Source organism: Capricornis sumatraensis, chromosome 10 (assembly GCF_032405125.1).
Source record: "Capricornis sumatraensis isolate serow.1 chromosome 10, serow.2, whole genome shotgun sequence".
Classification (NCBI taxonomy): domain Eukaryota; kingdom Metazoa; phylum Chordata; class Mammalia; order Artiodactyla; family Bovidae; genus Capricornis; species Capricornis sumatraensis.
Window position 1 is genome coordinate 84,752,378 of NC_091078.1, and position 16,066 is coordinate 84,768,443.

General features: G+C 42.4%; 1 protein-coding gene across 2 annotated transcripts in view; it reads right to left on the minus strand.

Annotated features, from left to right (window-relative positions):
* Nucleotides 1-16,066, minus strand: part of PTPRG (protein tyrosine phosphatase receptor type G) — a 765,748-nt gene that overhangs the window by 35,182 nt on the left and 714,500 nt on the right. For both annotated transcript variants that reach the window (XM_068983186.1, XM_068983185.1), the window contains 2 exons: nt 10,679-10,770; nt 1,936-2,032 (listed from right to left, as the gene is read on the minus strand). In XM_068983186.1, the coding sequence (XP_068839287.1) occupies nt 1,936-2,032; nt 10,679-10,770 (189 nt within the window). The remainder of the gene's footprint in view (nt 1-1,935; nt 2,033-10,678; nt 10,771-16,066) is intronic.

Below are 16,066 nucleotides of genomic sequence, written 5' to 3' on the forward strand. Positions count from 1 at the left end.
ATATTAACATACAGAAGAATGAAGCTAGACCCCTACCTCACACTGTATACAAAAATTAACGCAAACGGGTCAAAGACCTAGATGTAAGAGCTAAGACCAGAAGATGCTGACAAAAAAAAAACAAAAGAGGTATATATTTATGATCTTGGATTAGGCATTGGTTCATTACATATGACAACAAGAGCACAGCAAACAAAAAAAAAAAAACAGGTTTCACCGAAGTTTTAAAAGTTGGTACCTCAAAGGACATTATCAAGGAAGTGAAAAGATGACACAGCGAATGTAATAAAATATTTGCAAATTATATATGTAAGATATTTGTATCTATAATGTATACAGAATTCAACAATAGAAAGATGAGTAAACAAATATAAAAATGAGCAAAGGATCTAAATAGACATTTCTCTAAAAAGGACAGAAAGGTGGACAATAGACACAGGAAAAAAACGTTCAACATCACTAATCACTGGGAAATGCCAATCAAAAGTGAAACTACAGTGAGACACCACTTTAGGCTCATTATGATGGCTATTATCAGAAAAAAAAAATACAAAGTAACAAGTGTTGGCAAGGATGTGGAAACCTTACAACCTGCATATATTGCTGCTGAGAATGTAAAATGGTGCAGCCACTTTGGTAAACAGTTGGGCAGTTCCTCAAAATATTAAACATAAAGTTACCATAAGACCTAGGTATTCTATTCCTAAGGATATATCCCCAGGGAACTGAAAATAGATGTCTATATAAAACCTTATACACCAATGTTCATAGCAGTATTATTAATGACAGAAAGTAGAAACAAATGTCCACCAAATTAGAAATGAATAAACAAAATATGGTCTATCTATACTGTGAAGTATTATTCAGGCATAAAAACAACGCCATGTGTACCTTTTAACAACATCATGCTGAGGAGAAGCATCTAGACACAAAGGGCACGTATAGTATAATTCCATTTAGATGAAATACACAGAATAGGCAAATACACAGAGAAAGAAAGTAAATATGTGGTTTTTAGGGACTTGGGAGCAGGAAGAATTAGAAGTGACTGCTCATGGATAAGGGGTTTCATGTTGAGGTGATTAAAATATTCTAAAATTAGATAGTGGTGACGGTTGTACAACTCTTTGACTATAAAAAACCACTGAAATTAAATTTAAAATCAAATTATCTTTAAAATGGGTGAATTTTGTATGTTATATAAATTGTATCTCACTAAAGTATTATTAAAAATCTGTCTACAGCAGTGTGTAACTTTAAACACTATTACATGAAACTGTATGTATGTTAACCATAAACATCTGTGCTCCTGCCCTTAATATCGAAGTGAATATTTTCAGCCAGTGAGTCAAGTCTCAGTGTCTGTGAAAAGTGGCCTGTCCTCCTAGCAGCCTTGAGGCTCTGTAAGAACTCTTATTTATTTGCTCCTAAACTTCCAGGGTACTCATGGCCCTGGAAATGTTTTGGACAGGACTAAACACATAGGCCACAAGGACTGGAATAAACCAATTACCTACTCTTTGAAAGACTGCTCTGAAATTCAGCTTCCTCGATTCAGCTCTCAGTATTTCCATTTGCATTAAAAGGCTTGGCTTTCACTGGTTAAAAACAATGTTAGGCTAGCCACGTGACAAACTTTGGTTCCCAACACTGGATATGAAATCACTTCATGTAAAAACAGTAAAGCTCAGAACATTTCCTTTGATCGCCTGATTATGACAACAAAGATCTGGCAGCTTCATGAAACACTAAGGGGGCAGAGGATGTCCCCACTTCTTCTTACACATTGTTGAAGAAGACGGGCCAATGAGAGGTTAACTTGCAAGTGTAATGTCCTCTTGGCATCCTGATGTCAACTGCTTGCATTTCAGCTCATACCCAGCAGGAAGATTTCATTTCCTTGCAGTTGAAGATAGTTTAAAGTTTATTACTCACATGCTAAAATATTGATGTATCTGTTTTTGTGCTTGTTATCTGGATGATTGGAATGTTCTGCAGTGATGTTCATATCAGCCGTGCAGCGCTGGACTTCCTAGAGAAGGAAATATACAGGGAGGTTACCAAGAATTTTAGACATGCTTTTAGATGCTGAACAACAGCTGAAAGCAAGAAACTACAAACATCCAAAAGCCCAGAGCCTTTACTCACTCCCCAGTCACTGGCCACCATCACCTCCCCAAACTCAACTTCAGAAATGAATACTAACATATTCATAACAGATGTATGAAGGATGAAAACAAAATAAAAGGATTTCATTCTTTACTAATTCATCAACCATCCATTTTATTCCAGATCTGACCTAGGCATGGGGATTACAGAAATAAGTGTCTCTTTTTGAATATGCTGCAGTCAGATGGGTGAGAAAAACATAAAAAACATGATAATAGTCAAGTGTGATTAGGAGAAGAGAGGCCTGAAGAAATGGATAGGAACACAGATGAAGGTTTAGATGGGAGATAATTCACCTGGGTCTTAAAAAGATGAACAGGAATATTCCAGACAGAAGAATCATCTCCACCATGATTTGCAATATGCTTATATTATGGTCCTCACAGCCTTGTTTTATAACACACTACCAAGTGACTATTCTCAGCCCTGAAATGACAGTGTGTGTGTGCTAAGTTGCCTCAGTCGTATCTCTTTGTGACCCCATGGATTGTAGCCCACGAGGCTCCTCTGTCTGTGGGATTCTCCATGCCAAGAATACTGGAAAGGGTTGCCATGCTCACCTCCAGGGGATCTTTCTGACCCATGGATCGAACCCACATCTCTTATGTCTCCTGAACTGGCAAGCAGGTTCTTTATCACCAGCAATACCTGGGAAGCCCTGAAATGACACTGCTGTTGCTGCTGCTAAGTCGCTTCAGTTGTGTCTGACTCTGTGCGACCCCATAGACGGCAGCCCACCAGGCTCCCCCTAGAACCTAAAAACTGTCATATCTGACTTACCCATATATGGCTCTGATGCACTAATTTTTAACTCTAATTTTACTTACATGATCCTTCTTTATAAAAACAGCCATGGGAGAAGCAAATCTCCTCTGCTATTACCTTTGCCATGGATAGAAACATTATCCATTAGCCCAATAAAAGATTGTTAAAAAAGCCAAATTTTTCGACATCATATGCTTCAAATCCCAAGAAACCACTGGTGCTAACTAATAAAGGAAGTCATTTGGAGTGTACAGCTGCGACAAAGAGCAGGGCAAAGGGACATGAGGGGATCAGGAAAAACCTTTCACATGTGACAGATGTAACTGAGTTTACGAGTGTGCAGACTTTTCTGCACAAAGGACCTGCACAGCAAGTACAGATGATGTCCACAGCATGTTCATCATGCACAATGAAACCTATCAGGAACCAGGTGTCTTTTATATTCACAAAGTACTCAGGAGAGGCTAACCATGATCAAAAAACCAAGGCAAAAAACAACAGGTCACTAAATATTCAGAACCATACTCACAGACACCTGATTCCTGGAGGATGTACACACAATTTTTCAGAATTGGAGGCATTCCCGGGGGAAGGAAGAATGAGAAAGAACAAAAGGAAGAAAAACAGGGGGCTTCCCAGATGGCTCCGTGGTAAAGAATCTGCCTGCCAATGCAGGAGACATGGCTTTGATCCCTGGTCTGGGAGGATCCCAGGTGCCACGGAGCCACTAAGCCCGTGCACACGCCTACTGGGCTCTAGAGCCCAGCAACCACACCAAGAGAAGCAAGAGCACTGCAGCGAAGCCCTGGCTCACTGCAACTGCAGAAAAGCCCGCGCAGCAATGAAGACCTAGCACTGCCGAAAATAAATGCACAAAATTACATATTTAAAAAAAAAAGGGAGAGAGAGAAGGAAGGAAGGAAAGAGAGAGAGAGAAAAGCCACATCCATTAGTTCAACACATGTCTCTGGACAACGTGTGTATTTCATGACCGTGTGTTAGCTTTTTTTACTTTTACTAAATGTGATAAACTCTGAAACCTGCTGTTCTATCTAAAATGGTTTATAACCTACAGTTTGCTGAATGCTGGTTTAAAAAGGCCTGAAGGGTGCCTTTGGCTGTTTTCTCTGAAACAGACATAAAATGTGAGCATAATTTAATGAGTCTGCTGTTTTAACATCTCTAGGAACAGGAGCAATGGTAGCCGTACTCAGAATATCTGCCATTCAGGATTGCCTTGAAAGCCGAAGGCGTACTCTTCTGAACAGTTTCAGGGGCAGAAAACCTTTGAAAATGGATTTGTATTCCGGAAGACATTAATTCAGCCTGTACACAAATCTGTGAAATAAGCTGACATGCTTTGGTTCCTGGGTTCTGAAGGTCATACCTTTGGCATGTACCTCTTCTGGGCTGAGCTGTTCAGATATCTTGTGCTGAGATTTCAGCTTTGAATACTTTAGTTGGAGATTTGCCTTATTGATATTTTTTTTCCCCATTGTGTGACTCTGACCACACTCACTGGACTGAGGTGGGGCCTCTGTTACAGTCTAATGCAATTGGCGGAGCCTGTGTGGGAGCAGCTGTCTGCACTGTTTAAAGCGGCCATTCAATATGGCCAATCAAACTCTGCGCTCTCTAAAACCCTTAATCTGATCTGTCACCTCTATTTCACTTTTCCAATTACATGAATGACAGAAAACAAAGAATGGCCATAAATAATGCTACATCTGATTTTACGAGAACCCAAGGGGTTGGCCTACGGCCTTCTGATTTTGTCTTGTGGGTAATAATGTCATCTGTAATTCCTTGCAGTACCGCCTGGTTCATTTAGATGCTGATAATATCATCCGATCCTGGAGTGCTTTTTCTCCAGCTGAACTGGCATTTCAAAGTTAATGTGATTTTAATAGGTGTTAAGACCCTTTGAAGTGACACTGGCCAATAGAATGTGTATAGTGCAGTTACTTAGTCAGTACCCAAATAAAAAGTTGAAGATTTAAGCTTGTTTGCACTTTACTGTCTCTATAACAGGGCTGGAATTCTCAAAATGAATACTATGCAAATAACCAGGACATACCACCACCAAGAAGAGTCAACTGAAAACAAGGGATCTACAACAAAGCATAACTTCAAAAAATGAACCAAAAGAGAAAAAAAAGAAAAGTACAAGTTGACAGATACAGAATCCTTCGGAGATGATACGGGCTGCATCATCTGCTGCCTGGAGCTGTAGATGGAAGAGGCTGTCCAAAGGCACATGCTGACTTCCTGTCCTCCCATTCAGAAGCTTAATTGGAAAAAAAAAAAAAAAAAAAAAAAGCCGAAACAGATCTAGAAATCTTTCAGGTTACTCAGCTTCACAGTGAAGCAAGCTGAGAAGGAAATATTTTGGACCTGGTGACCAAGGGTTAGGCCGAGTGTGTATAACAGCCTTAGTATCTGAGCTCAGACCACCCCCATCTATGTTCAGGGGCCTGTCCTGCATGAGGATAAGTCAGGACCACAGCGCAGTGCTTGCTGAATTTGGACACAGAGCTGGCCCTCACCAGGTACTGGTCACACCATCTTCCGGCCTCTCCTCCTCTCCGCTCAGGCGACCACTACGGCCACACTGGTTTTCTTCAAAGGTTGTTTACCTATGTTCTTTTCTTGTTCAGACATCTCTTAGAGAGATTCCAAATCCCCGGGTCAGGCTTTCAGGGCCCCCACCTATGTACCTCTTCCTTTCCAACGCCGGACAGTTTTAACTCGGTGCCCTTTGAACAGCCTGTACGACCTCCTACTCTCTGCTTCACCGCAATTTTCCTTATTCAGGAAAGCCTGTGCTGCTCTTCATGCCCCTCTAAATCCACATGTCCTTATCTCAAGTGTCTGCCTTACCCTCCGGAAAATCAACCCATCTCTGAAGAAACTATCCCAATGTCTATCATCCTGCAGCTGGTCTATAAAACAGAATTATTTTTTCCTGTACAACTTGGCTAACGTACTTTTTCCCTCACTCTTCTTAAGAGCCTCAACTTAAAAACCGCAGCTTCATCACCTAGGATTTCTTTCATGATAAGGGTTTGCAAAGTTTTCCTTCGGGTCATGTAAGGCCCACACTGGCATTTTGTCACTGAGGCTGAGGAAACTGCCAACCTGCAGGCAGCCTTCTTTCTGCAGTTTTCTGCCTCTGTCAGGAACTCCCTAGTATGTGTCATCAGCAACAAGGGAACTCTGCATCTTACCTAAGGCCATTGTGGCCACTGGCCCCTTGGTGCCTGGGCTCGGGTGGACAAAGCGTTGTTCTCTTGATGTAGTATGACCAACGGGCCCAAATTCAGCTGAGCTGGAGTTCATTTTAACAGACTTGATCCCCCAAAGGATCGTATCAAGGGGGTATTGGACCTCTGGCCTCATCTCTGCACTCCACTTTTAAGCCTGTGATGCTCCTGACCTCTGCCTATTAATTCTGCTGACCCACAGGGCCTTGAAGCTCCGCTGATTTTGAAAGATTATTTGCTAGCACCGAGCCTCTGGAAGACTCCTTGATTATGACCTGGGAGGCGGGGGAAGAGTGAGGCTGAAGTCAGCTAAGGTAGTCAAGGGAATAGGGACTGAACACTATCCTGACACCAGGATTGATGCTATTTCCAGGGACTGCAAAATCTGCTAGAGGTATAATGTCTCCAGCTTTTTAACAGCCTCCAAAATTTATCTGACAAGGACAAAAAGCTTGCATTCAGCATCACCTCTAGACAAAGACTCAAAATTACCAGCAGATCATTTCTCATTCTCCTTAAGCAGCAAAGTTCTGAACATATGACAGGTATTCACCATTTTTTTTTTCCATTTCCCTCCATGATCTGAAAACAAAATGGGGCAATAATAGAAGTTTCGCAGAAAAACCCAATCAAAATTCCTAGCAGCCTTTCTCCTCTGCTTCCCTGGCAGAACTTCATTCCTGGATTGGCACTTCTTTTGCTTTGACCTCTTTCTGCATTAGCTGTGTTCACTCTGGTCTCCCCCAACCAGAATGAACTCTCTGAGGGCAAGTTCTCTGTCCAATCCATCTTTGTGCCTTATAAAACATCCAGAGAATAGCAGGTACTCAGTAACTGTAGAATGACTGGCTTCAATGCCTTTTCATGGGCAAATTGGAAAAGACCCTGATACTGGGAAAGATTGAGGGCAAGAGGAGAAGGGGACGACAGAGAATGAGATGGTTGGATGGCATCATGGGCTCAACAGACATGAATCTGAGCAATCTCTGGGAGATAGTGAAGGACAGGGAAGCCTGGTATGCTGCAGTCCATGGGGGCACAGAGTCAGACATGACTGAGCAACTGAATAACAACATGGGCAAATAATAACTGTTAAGTGGTTTTCTCTATAATCTTAACATTCGTTCTTGGACTAATTTCAGGCCTCTATTCAGAAGTTACGTAAGATTTTTGTAAGTCAGATTCTCAGCCCTTTGGGAAGGATCTAGACCATGAAGATCATGTATTGGGCTCCTAGTATTCTTAGCTGTGGGACGGGGAGGGGGGTGGGGTAGCTCCTTTATTCTAACCTCCCTCTCCTACTTTTTTTGCCAAGGAATTTACTGGTCCATCAGCTGCATGATCAGTTTTAGACAATCACTGATCATCTTGGTTAATTCTCCTCACTATAGGACACTACTTAGTTAAATGAAGAGTCTGGATGGCCTTAGGGTTAAACATGTGGGCTTGAATCCGAAAGCTTTGGTCTTACTGATCAGAAAGTGGTCCTACTGCTGCCACTTCATTACTGAACTAACCAATGCCTCAGTCTTCCTCATCTGCAAAATGGGGACAAAACAGCTCACAGCTCACAGGGGTTATTTCTGAGGAATGAGTGAAATAATCTGAGCAATGGTGCCAAGCAGACACCAGCTGTAATTATTCCACATAAAAGGACCCAGAAATCTGGAGTTGAGGTTTCTACTCTCTTAACAGGATGAGGGTTTTGTTTTATTCTTGTTGAATTACACAAAATCTCTTGTCCTGACCTTATTATCATTATTATTTTTTTACAGTCTATGACTATCTCTTGGCTATAAAATAGCCTTGATAAGGGAATCTCCTCGTGGTCCACTGTTCAGGGCTGCTGAGCACTTGGGTTCAGTCCCTGGTCAGGGAATGGAGATCAAGCTGTGTGGTACAGCCAAAAAATCCAGCCTTGATAGTTTGTTAAAGATACTATTACCGTTGTCTTTTTTAGCAGAGCTATGCAAAAGGAGCACTACCGTTTTAAAATACTTCAAATTTCTCCTAAATTAGAAGACTGACAGTATAGTAGTAGGCTTTCCTACTGTCTCATTTCCTTCTCTGCATGAATGTCTTACTATTCTTTTTGGAAGAAAGGATGTTCTTGCTAGGGTGAAGAGCCCTGACTTGAAACCTTTCAAACCAGCACAGACTGTGAAATAACAATGATAGAACAAAGCCACCCTTCTCGTGCCCTCCCTCTTCCAGTCCCAAACATACCAGGTGATAAGCTACAGACTTCAATATAGGTGACAAAAGCTACAGACGCAGTAATTTTTTTTTTTAGGCCAGAAATAGGGTGCAGATGCCCAGGATTTGTTAAGAGGCATGATTTTGATGCAGTGAAGCCCATTTTAAGTCAGAGCCAGTTTACAGAGGTGTAGCTGATTATTTTGAATAATTAAATGGTGTCAAAACCAGCTGTGATGAATAGCACTGGGGTCTCAAATCATAAATAATTGAGAAACTGGAGCTGCATTTGATCATCCTGATCAAATTCTCGTCTCGAGAGGATGAATGTTTGTCCGGAATACCATCAACATTGTTAAATGCCTCAATATTCTTGCTCAGTCATCCAGCCAACAGTCAATTGAACTAAATCACTCGAACACCCCACACATGTGCTGTCCTCATGAATGCAAAATGTCTGACTTCACACCATGTGCTCTGTACTTGGACAGGCACCTTTTTTGGGGCCAGCATCTAATAGCCGCATTAAGCACTGGACGTGTGTTTTCGCTTTTTCCAGGAAACATATGACTCTGCAGAATACATCAGAGGGGTCCTTCTCTCTACCACCTTTGCTCTGCTTCTGCTCCAGAAATAAAACAAAGAACCAAAAAGCTAGGAGAGGGACTTCGTTTAAAACAAGTTGTCAATATAATTGCCTTTAGGATGGCCTTCAGGGACTCCCCAATTTGCATAGAAACAGGGCTTCTGGTCTTCTTTTTTCTCTCTCTTCCTCTGTGCGAAAATAATTGAGCCTCCCAGCCGTATGGCTCCTAGGTGATCTCCAAGGGCTTCCCTTCCATTATTCCAAGTGAGCCCCCGGACCAATTTTGTGAAAAGAGGTGGGCAGGTTAGCACCCTCGGCATCATTTCCATTTTAAAGGAGAAATGAGACAGAAAGGAACTGACTTACCCACAAAGCTAGAAGACAGCTGAGCCGCCACGAAAACTTGGCCCCCTCAGCACCACTCGTGCTGCCAGAGATGTGCCTCAGTGAAGCGCCTCAGTGAAGAAAAGGGCAGTCTGTTTAATAGCTCCTCATTGACACCCTGTCACTGCCGAGCTGGCGCGGGACCCGGAGCTGGCAGGGCGGTGCGCGCTGCTCTCTACCTTCCTTGTTCCCTACACACCAGCTCTCAAAATCAGGAGGCTCTGCTCACCCGTGTCTCCTCTCCAGGGCTTAAGAATTGCGAAAACAAGAACAATCCACTTTTGCAAGGGCTTAACTGTTAACAGAGAAAGCAATGGCAGCCCACTCCAGTACTCTTGCCTGGAAAATCTCATGGATGGAGGAGCCTGGTGGGTTGCGGTCCATAGGGTCGTGCACAGTCAGACACAACTGAAGTGCCTTAGCAGCAGCAACTGTTAACCCAGCACTCTCCTGGATGTTCATCATTCATTTCTGCCAACATGGTTGGGGTAGGATGTCACTGCTATTTTCAAAAATGAAGGGCGGGGGGGGGGGGGCTTCCCTGGTGGCTGGGTGGTGAAGAATCCGCCTGCCAGTGTAGAAGACATGGGCTCGATCCCTGGTCTGGGAAGGTCCCCCGTGCCATGGAATAGCTAAAGCCTGTGTGCCACAGCTACTGAGCCTGTGCTTCAGCGCCTGGGAGCTGCACAGACCGAAGCCCGCACACCCTAGAGCTTGTCCTCTGCAAAACCAGAAGTTGTCACAATAAGAAGCCGATGTATCGCAACTAGAAAGGGACCCCTGCTCCCCATAGTGAGAGAAAGCCTGTGAAGCTGCAAAGACCCAGCACAGCCACATAAATAAAGAAAATCATAAAAAATGAGGAAACTGGGGATCAGAGGTGAAATGACTGACTCCAGAACGATCATGCCTGGTGGAGCCGGCATCTGACTCCTCAGACTGACATCCTGTGGTCTCCCCTGCACCGTGTGCCTCCCAGAACGGATGTGGCGTTTGGAGCCTGTCCTCTGCATGATGACCGCTGTCCCAGTGAGAATGCAGGAGGCAGAATCCGAGTCTGCCTCTTTCCTGCCACTGAGTCTGTTCTCTCACAGAAGTGCATGTTCAGCAAGTGTGCAGCCAACTCTCTTTACTCACTTGTACTGGGAAAGGAAGGCCCGTGAGAACTCTCAGTGTAAGGAAAAGACAGCCAGTCCCCACTTTCCTCAGTGACTGCTTTTGTGATGCTCGAGATACATTCATTTCAAGTTTACAAACAAATCCCTGTAAAAGAAGAGTTAGCTTTCTGGAAAGAACGTCCAGTTTTAAAGCATACCTCAAAATCCTCGGAGAACCCGTGCTGGTTATTAGAATAGAGCTCACCGATGTGTTTCACAAACTGTTTGACAGGAATGGCTTCCATGTCATCTGTAGGAATAAAATAATATTCAGAGTCACATAGATTTCTTTCAGAAACAAATGACACCAATAAGGGAATTCCTGAAGACAGGTGTTTGATTTCTACAAAGAGTGATATAATTGTATTACCGGAAATAGACATCTTTCAGAAAAATGCCTTCTCTGGATTTACTTGACATTAGGGTCTCATTATGATTTTTGAATGCTTATTGGAAAACACTCTGATGCTGGGAGGGATTGGGGGCAGGAGGAGAAGGAGACGAGAGAGGATGAGATGGCTGGATGGCATCACCGACTCGATGGACATGAGTTTGAGTAAACTCCAGGAGTAGGTGATGGACAGGGAGGCCTAGCGTGCTGCAATTCATGGGGTTGCAAAGAGTCGACTGAGCGACTGAACTGAACTGAACTGAACAGCTAAGTATGGTTTTTAAAATGGTCTATAAAGAATTACCTTTAGTTTTCATATTCAAGGAAATTTACATACTTAAAGCACCACATCATACTTTTAACTAAAATTGAATTTACCAAGTGTACTTGTTTGTTAAGAAATGTTATCACGACCCAGGTTTTTCAAGAATTTGCTGTTCAGTGGGGTCCAGCTTGAAGTTGGAACAACTCAGTTCTGTTTCTGATCTTTGAAGTCTATGCAATCTTTATACACAATCACAGACAGTCCCAGACAGGTGCCATTGAACCAGCTGGCTTTGGGTACACTGCCATCTACGTTTACGTGTTCACAATTTTCGTGCGAGACAGCTGTGTCTACACAATGCCAAACAACCAGTTTGATGGAATTAACTGGATTTTCTTTTGGTGTTGACAGAACTAGGTACAAATTCGGGAAGACTCCACATTCCAATTTATTTGTAATGCTGTCACTTCAAAAGGACGTTTTCAGTTCGTGAGCCTTGTGCGCGTTTTACGCTGATTTACTCATCTCTGCTCTGCACCTTGAGGACGGCCACACCCCACCCACTGGAGCTGCCCGACCTCCCCCTTCTCTCCTTCCCTCGCCCCTCCCCCACAAATATTTCCTTTTAAAAATACTCTGCTGAATTTGAGATAAACAACAGACATGACATTTACTTTATTCAGAGTGAAAGATCTTTGGCAAACGCACAAACATCTAAACTGCCACAGATGCTTTTCTTAGCAAAGGGTATGAAGATCTGTATGTGTAAATGAGGTCCTACTTTGGCAAGAGTGTTAGAGATCCAGGCTTGACAATCTGATTTCTCTTCATCTGGTGACAGCTAACATTGACTATGTCATTCCTTCTCGACTTTCTTTCGAGAGAGCAAAGCTCTAAGGGTGGCTTTTTGCATCTATTGACATTTTCAAACTTGAATCATTCCTAAGAGGAAAAGAAGCGTCTCTCATATACTTTAAGGAAGGTGACTTATAAACGTTCGTAATCCAAACTGCCTAGCGAAGAAATGTGACTTATCAAATAGGGGGTGCTTTGTAAGTACCAATTCTTTCTGTGTGAACCATTAAAGACCTAATCATTTTAACAGGCCTCCTTATGAAAAAAAAAATTGCCAAGTTATTTACAAATATTTCAGGATTGAAGATGTTCATGAATATGCAATCATTTTGCACGCCCAAGAAATCTATAGCGCCCATAATGATGTAACCGGCATTAACAAAGTGAGCTGAGCCAAAATGTTTCCCCGGAATATTTAGCAGAATGCACAGTTCAAGAAAAATTTCCCAAATTATCTGATCACTTCACTTAAAATGTTTAGAAGTAAGCAAATTCTATAATAAAGATCAAGTGGCAAAGAAAAGATCTTAAGTAGAGAAAAGGCTAATGTGTACAAAACTAGAGTGTATCTAAGAGGTTAACCCAAGAATAAACTCATCTTTGAACAAGAGGCGACATAAATAAGATGGGACACAACCTGGCCCCACAAACACTCCAGCCTACAGACTGCAGGCAACACTTTTCTCCTGTTTTGAAATGAAAGACATTTCATGAAAGACACTGTTTCCAAGAGTGGAGTGACATGGTTAATAGTTTATAGGTTGTGTGCCTGAGTCCCCTTGCACCTACCTGAAACTATCACGAAACTGTTAATTGGCTATGTGCACTTGTGTCCAGTCACTTCAGTCATGTCTGACTCTTTGAGACCCCATGGACTGTAACCCAGCAGGCTCCTCCATCCATGGGATATTCCAGGCAAGAATACTGGAGTGGGTTGCCATTTCCTCCTCCAGGGGATCTTCCCGCCCAGGGATGGAACTTGCGTCTCCTGCACTGCAGGTGAATTCTTTACCTATACCCCAGTACAAAATAAGGTTAAAAAAAATAGTGTAATAGGTTGAGGGCAACATTTATTCTGTAATGATAGTTTAGAACTGGAAATCCCCAATAAACTTCAGGTGCCATGATTAAGTACATGGACTCCCAGGTAGCATTAGTGGTTAAGAACCCTCCTGCCAATGCAGAAGATATCAAGAGATGTGGGTTCCAAATCTGGGTTGGAAAGATTCCCTGGAGGAGGGTATGGCAACCCACTCCAGTATTCTTGCCTGGAGAATCTCACGGACAGATAAGCCTGGCAGGCTACAGTCCATGGGGTCACAAAGAGTCAGACACAACTGAAGCGACTTAGCAGGCACGCATGCCATGATTAAGTACAGGGACTCTAGTTCAAAATAAGACTGTAGTTCAGCTTCAGAGTTATTTTACTCCAAGGTACATACCACAGTGTTTTAAAGGGCAGAGTCCTGCTTGAATCACTAAAAAAAAAAAAAAAATCACTTTAAGGTTAACAATTTATTATTTTTTCCTACAAAATGCTCAACTACACTATCTAAGCTAACACTACACATGCCTATAAATCAGTCGGTCCATTCCTCCCACGGTTAGAAGCAGCAAGACCCAGCAGAGCTCAGTTCGAGAACTGCATATGGAAATACATGACTCACTAGTCTCTCAAATTTGGTTACTTATCCAAAGAAGTCTAATCACAATCCTCTAGGTTTCCAAGCACCACCAGTAACGTCACAAAACTACCAAACAACCAAACAGAAAGATATATACACACACACAAACACGCATGGTATAGTGACCACCCAGATAACACATTTTTGTCTTTCAATCAACATAAATGAAACTGAAGGGTCGTAAATCTTTTTTCCTTCGATATTAAGATAAATATAAGGCTGAAGCTAATTAGAAGGTCTAATAGTTTTCCTCTTACACTGGTTTCCTATTAAATTTCTCTCAACATGAGCCAGATAATTATAAAATTACTCTAACTAGCCAGAAGGCCAAGCAATTAGGACAGCATTGTAGACCTGATCTGCTCAGTTTATATCTGCAGAAAGCCTGTGTTACAAGAAGATACCCATCTGTGAGATGTTATTTCCACCTATACAGCCGAGTTTCATTAACAAATGTCACAACTATCAGCAGCACTATGGACCAGGCACCTTCTGTGCCCTTTACATGTGTTTACAAGCACTCATTCCTCCCAACATCCCTAAGAGATAGGCACTGCTTTCAATACTCATCTTAAGAGTTGAAAACACAAGCTTGGAAAGATGGACTGAAGCCTGGAGCATGGCGGTGGCGGCTGGCTGGAGAGCCAGGCAAAGAGTGCTTCTGGTGGGAGAGAGTGGCTGTCGTCTAGGTCACAGTGAAGGGGAAACCACTGGAAGAGGTGTTTAGTGAGCACCTAGGACTCAGCCAGATATTAGCGAGATGGTGTCTGCTCAAGGGCAACATGTGTTCTGCTGAACATAAGAAAGTGAGAGCAAGGACCATGTGAAGTGACAAGGTGAAGACTGGCAGTGTCTTAAAACGGATGGGTTTGATAACTTGGTGAACAGGGAGGGACATGAAGAAGAGGAAAAGAGCTGGAATCAAAGTAAAGATGCCTTGGGACTTCCTTGGTGGTCCAGTGGCTAAGACTCAGCATCCCCCAGTGCAGAGGGCACAGGTTCCATCCCTGGGCGAGTCAGGGAGCTAGATCCCGTATGCCACAGCTAAGAGTTCCCATGCCACAAATGAAGATCCTACGTGCTGTAATTAAGACCTGGCACAGACAAATAAATAAACGATTTAAACAAAAACAAAGATGGTTTCACTGACCACAGGTTAGACGTTGGATTACTATGACACAGTGAAATGTCTAATGACAGAGTTGAAAGAAATGTGAAGCAAGCCCTTACTGACTGCCAGGGATTATGCTCAGCCTTTTGCATACACTTATCTTCACAAGGACTAGGCGCAGAGGATGCCGTTGTCTTCAATTTACACGTAAGGAACCTGAGGCAACTTGTCCAAAGCGACGCCATTACTAAGCAGCAGAGCTGACATTCGAATCCTGGTGTATTAAGCCCAAAGCCTGTGCTTCCATGTGATGGGACACACCGCCTTCATTCTCGGAACACAGTTGCAAGGGAAAGCAAGCAATTAGGCAGAGCGTGTCTGTTAATCTGATAAAATGTTTCTACACAGTATAATTTTGTGCCAGTATTTTTAAGTATAGAGCTTTCAGATACCAAAGGTTTAAATAAGGCAAAAATGGGATAAGTACTATCACCACTACATTACCCTGTTACAAAATATTTGATACAGTTAGTTAAGGCTCAGGAAAAGTGGGCTTGTTGGTCTTAAATAACATTATTTATACTTTGTTCCAAGATTTTAGCCTTTTGTGGTTGGAATTAAATCCAGCACATAAGAGGTCCTTTATTTTGGTCAGTCCACAACAAAACATCCTTATGTACCACTTCTGATCAAGCCTGAAATTAGTTTCTGGTTCATATGGATCAAAAGCAGAGCATTTTAAGAGGCTGAACCTCCGCTGAAAGCAAAGTATGAACGTGAGAGATTCCAAGAGGGAGGAAAGAGCTGGTTAATGTTGACCTCAAATGCAAAACTGCAAAAAATAGAGAAAAATGCATGTGAACATAAAGAAAAGTTGCTTTTACAAACTAAGTGTCCACTGACAAATGAATGAAGAAGATAACGGTAATATATATATATATATATATATACACACACACACCCCCCCCACAATGGGAATACAGCTTAACCATAACAAATAATAAAATTTTGTCATCTGCAGCAACATGGATGGACCTAGAGACTGTCATACTGACTGAAGGAAGTCAGAAAGAAAAAGACAAACACCATATGATATTATTTACACGTAGAATCTAAAATGTGATACAAACAAATTTATTTATAAAATGGACACAGAGTCACAAGACAGAAAACAAACATGCAGTTACCAAAGCGGGAAGTGAACGGAGGAGGGATAAATCAGGAGTTTGGGACTGACAT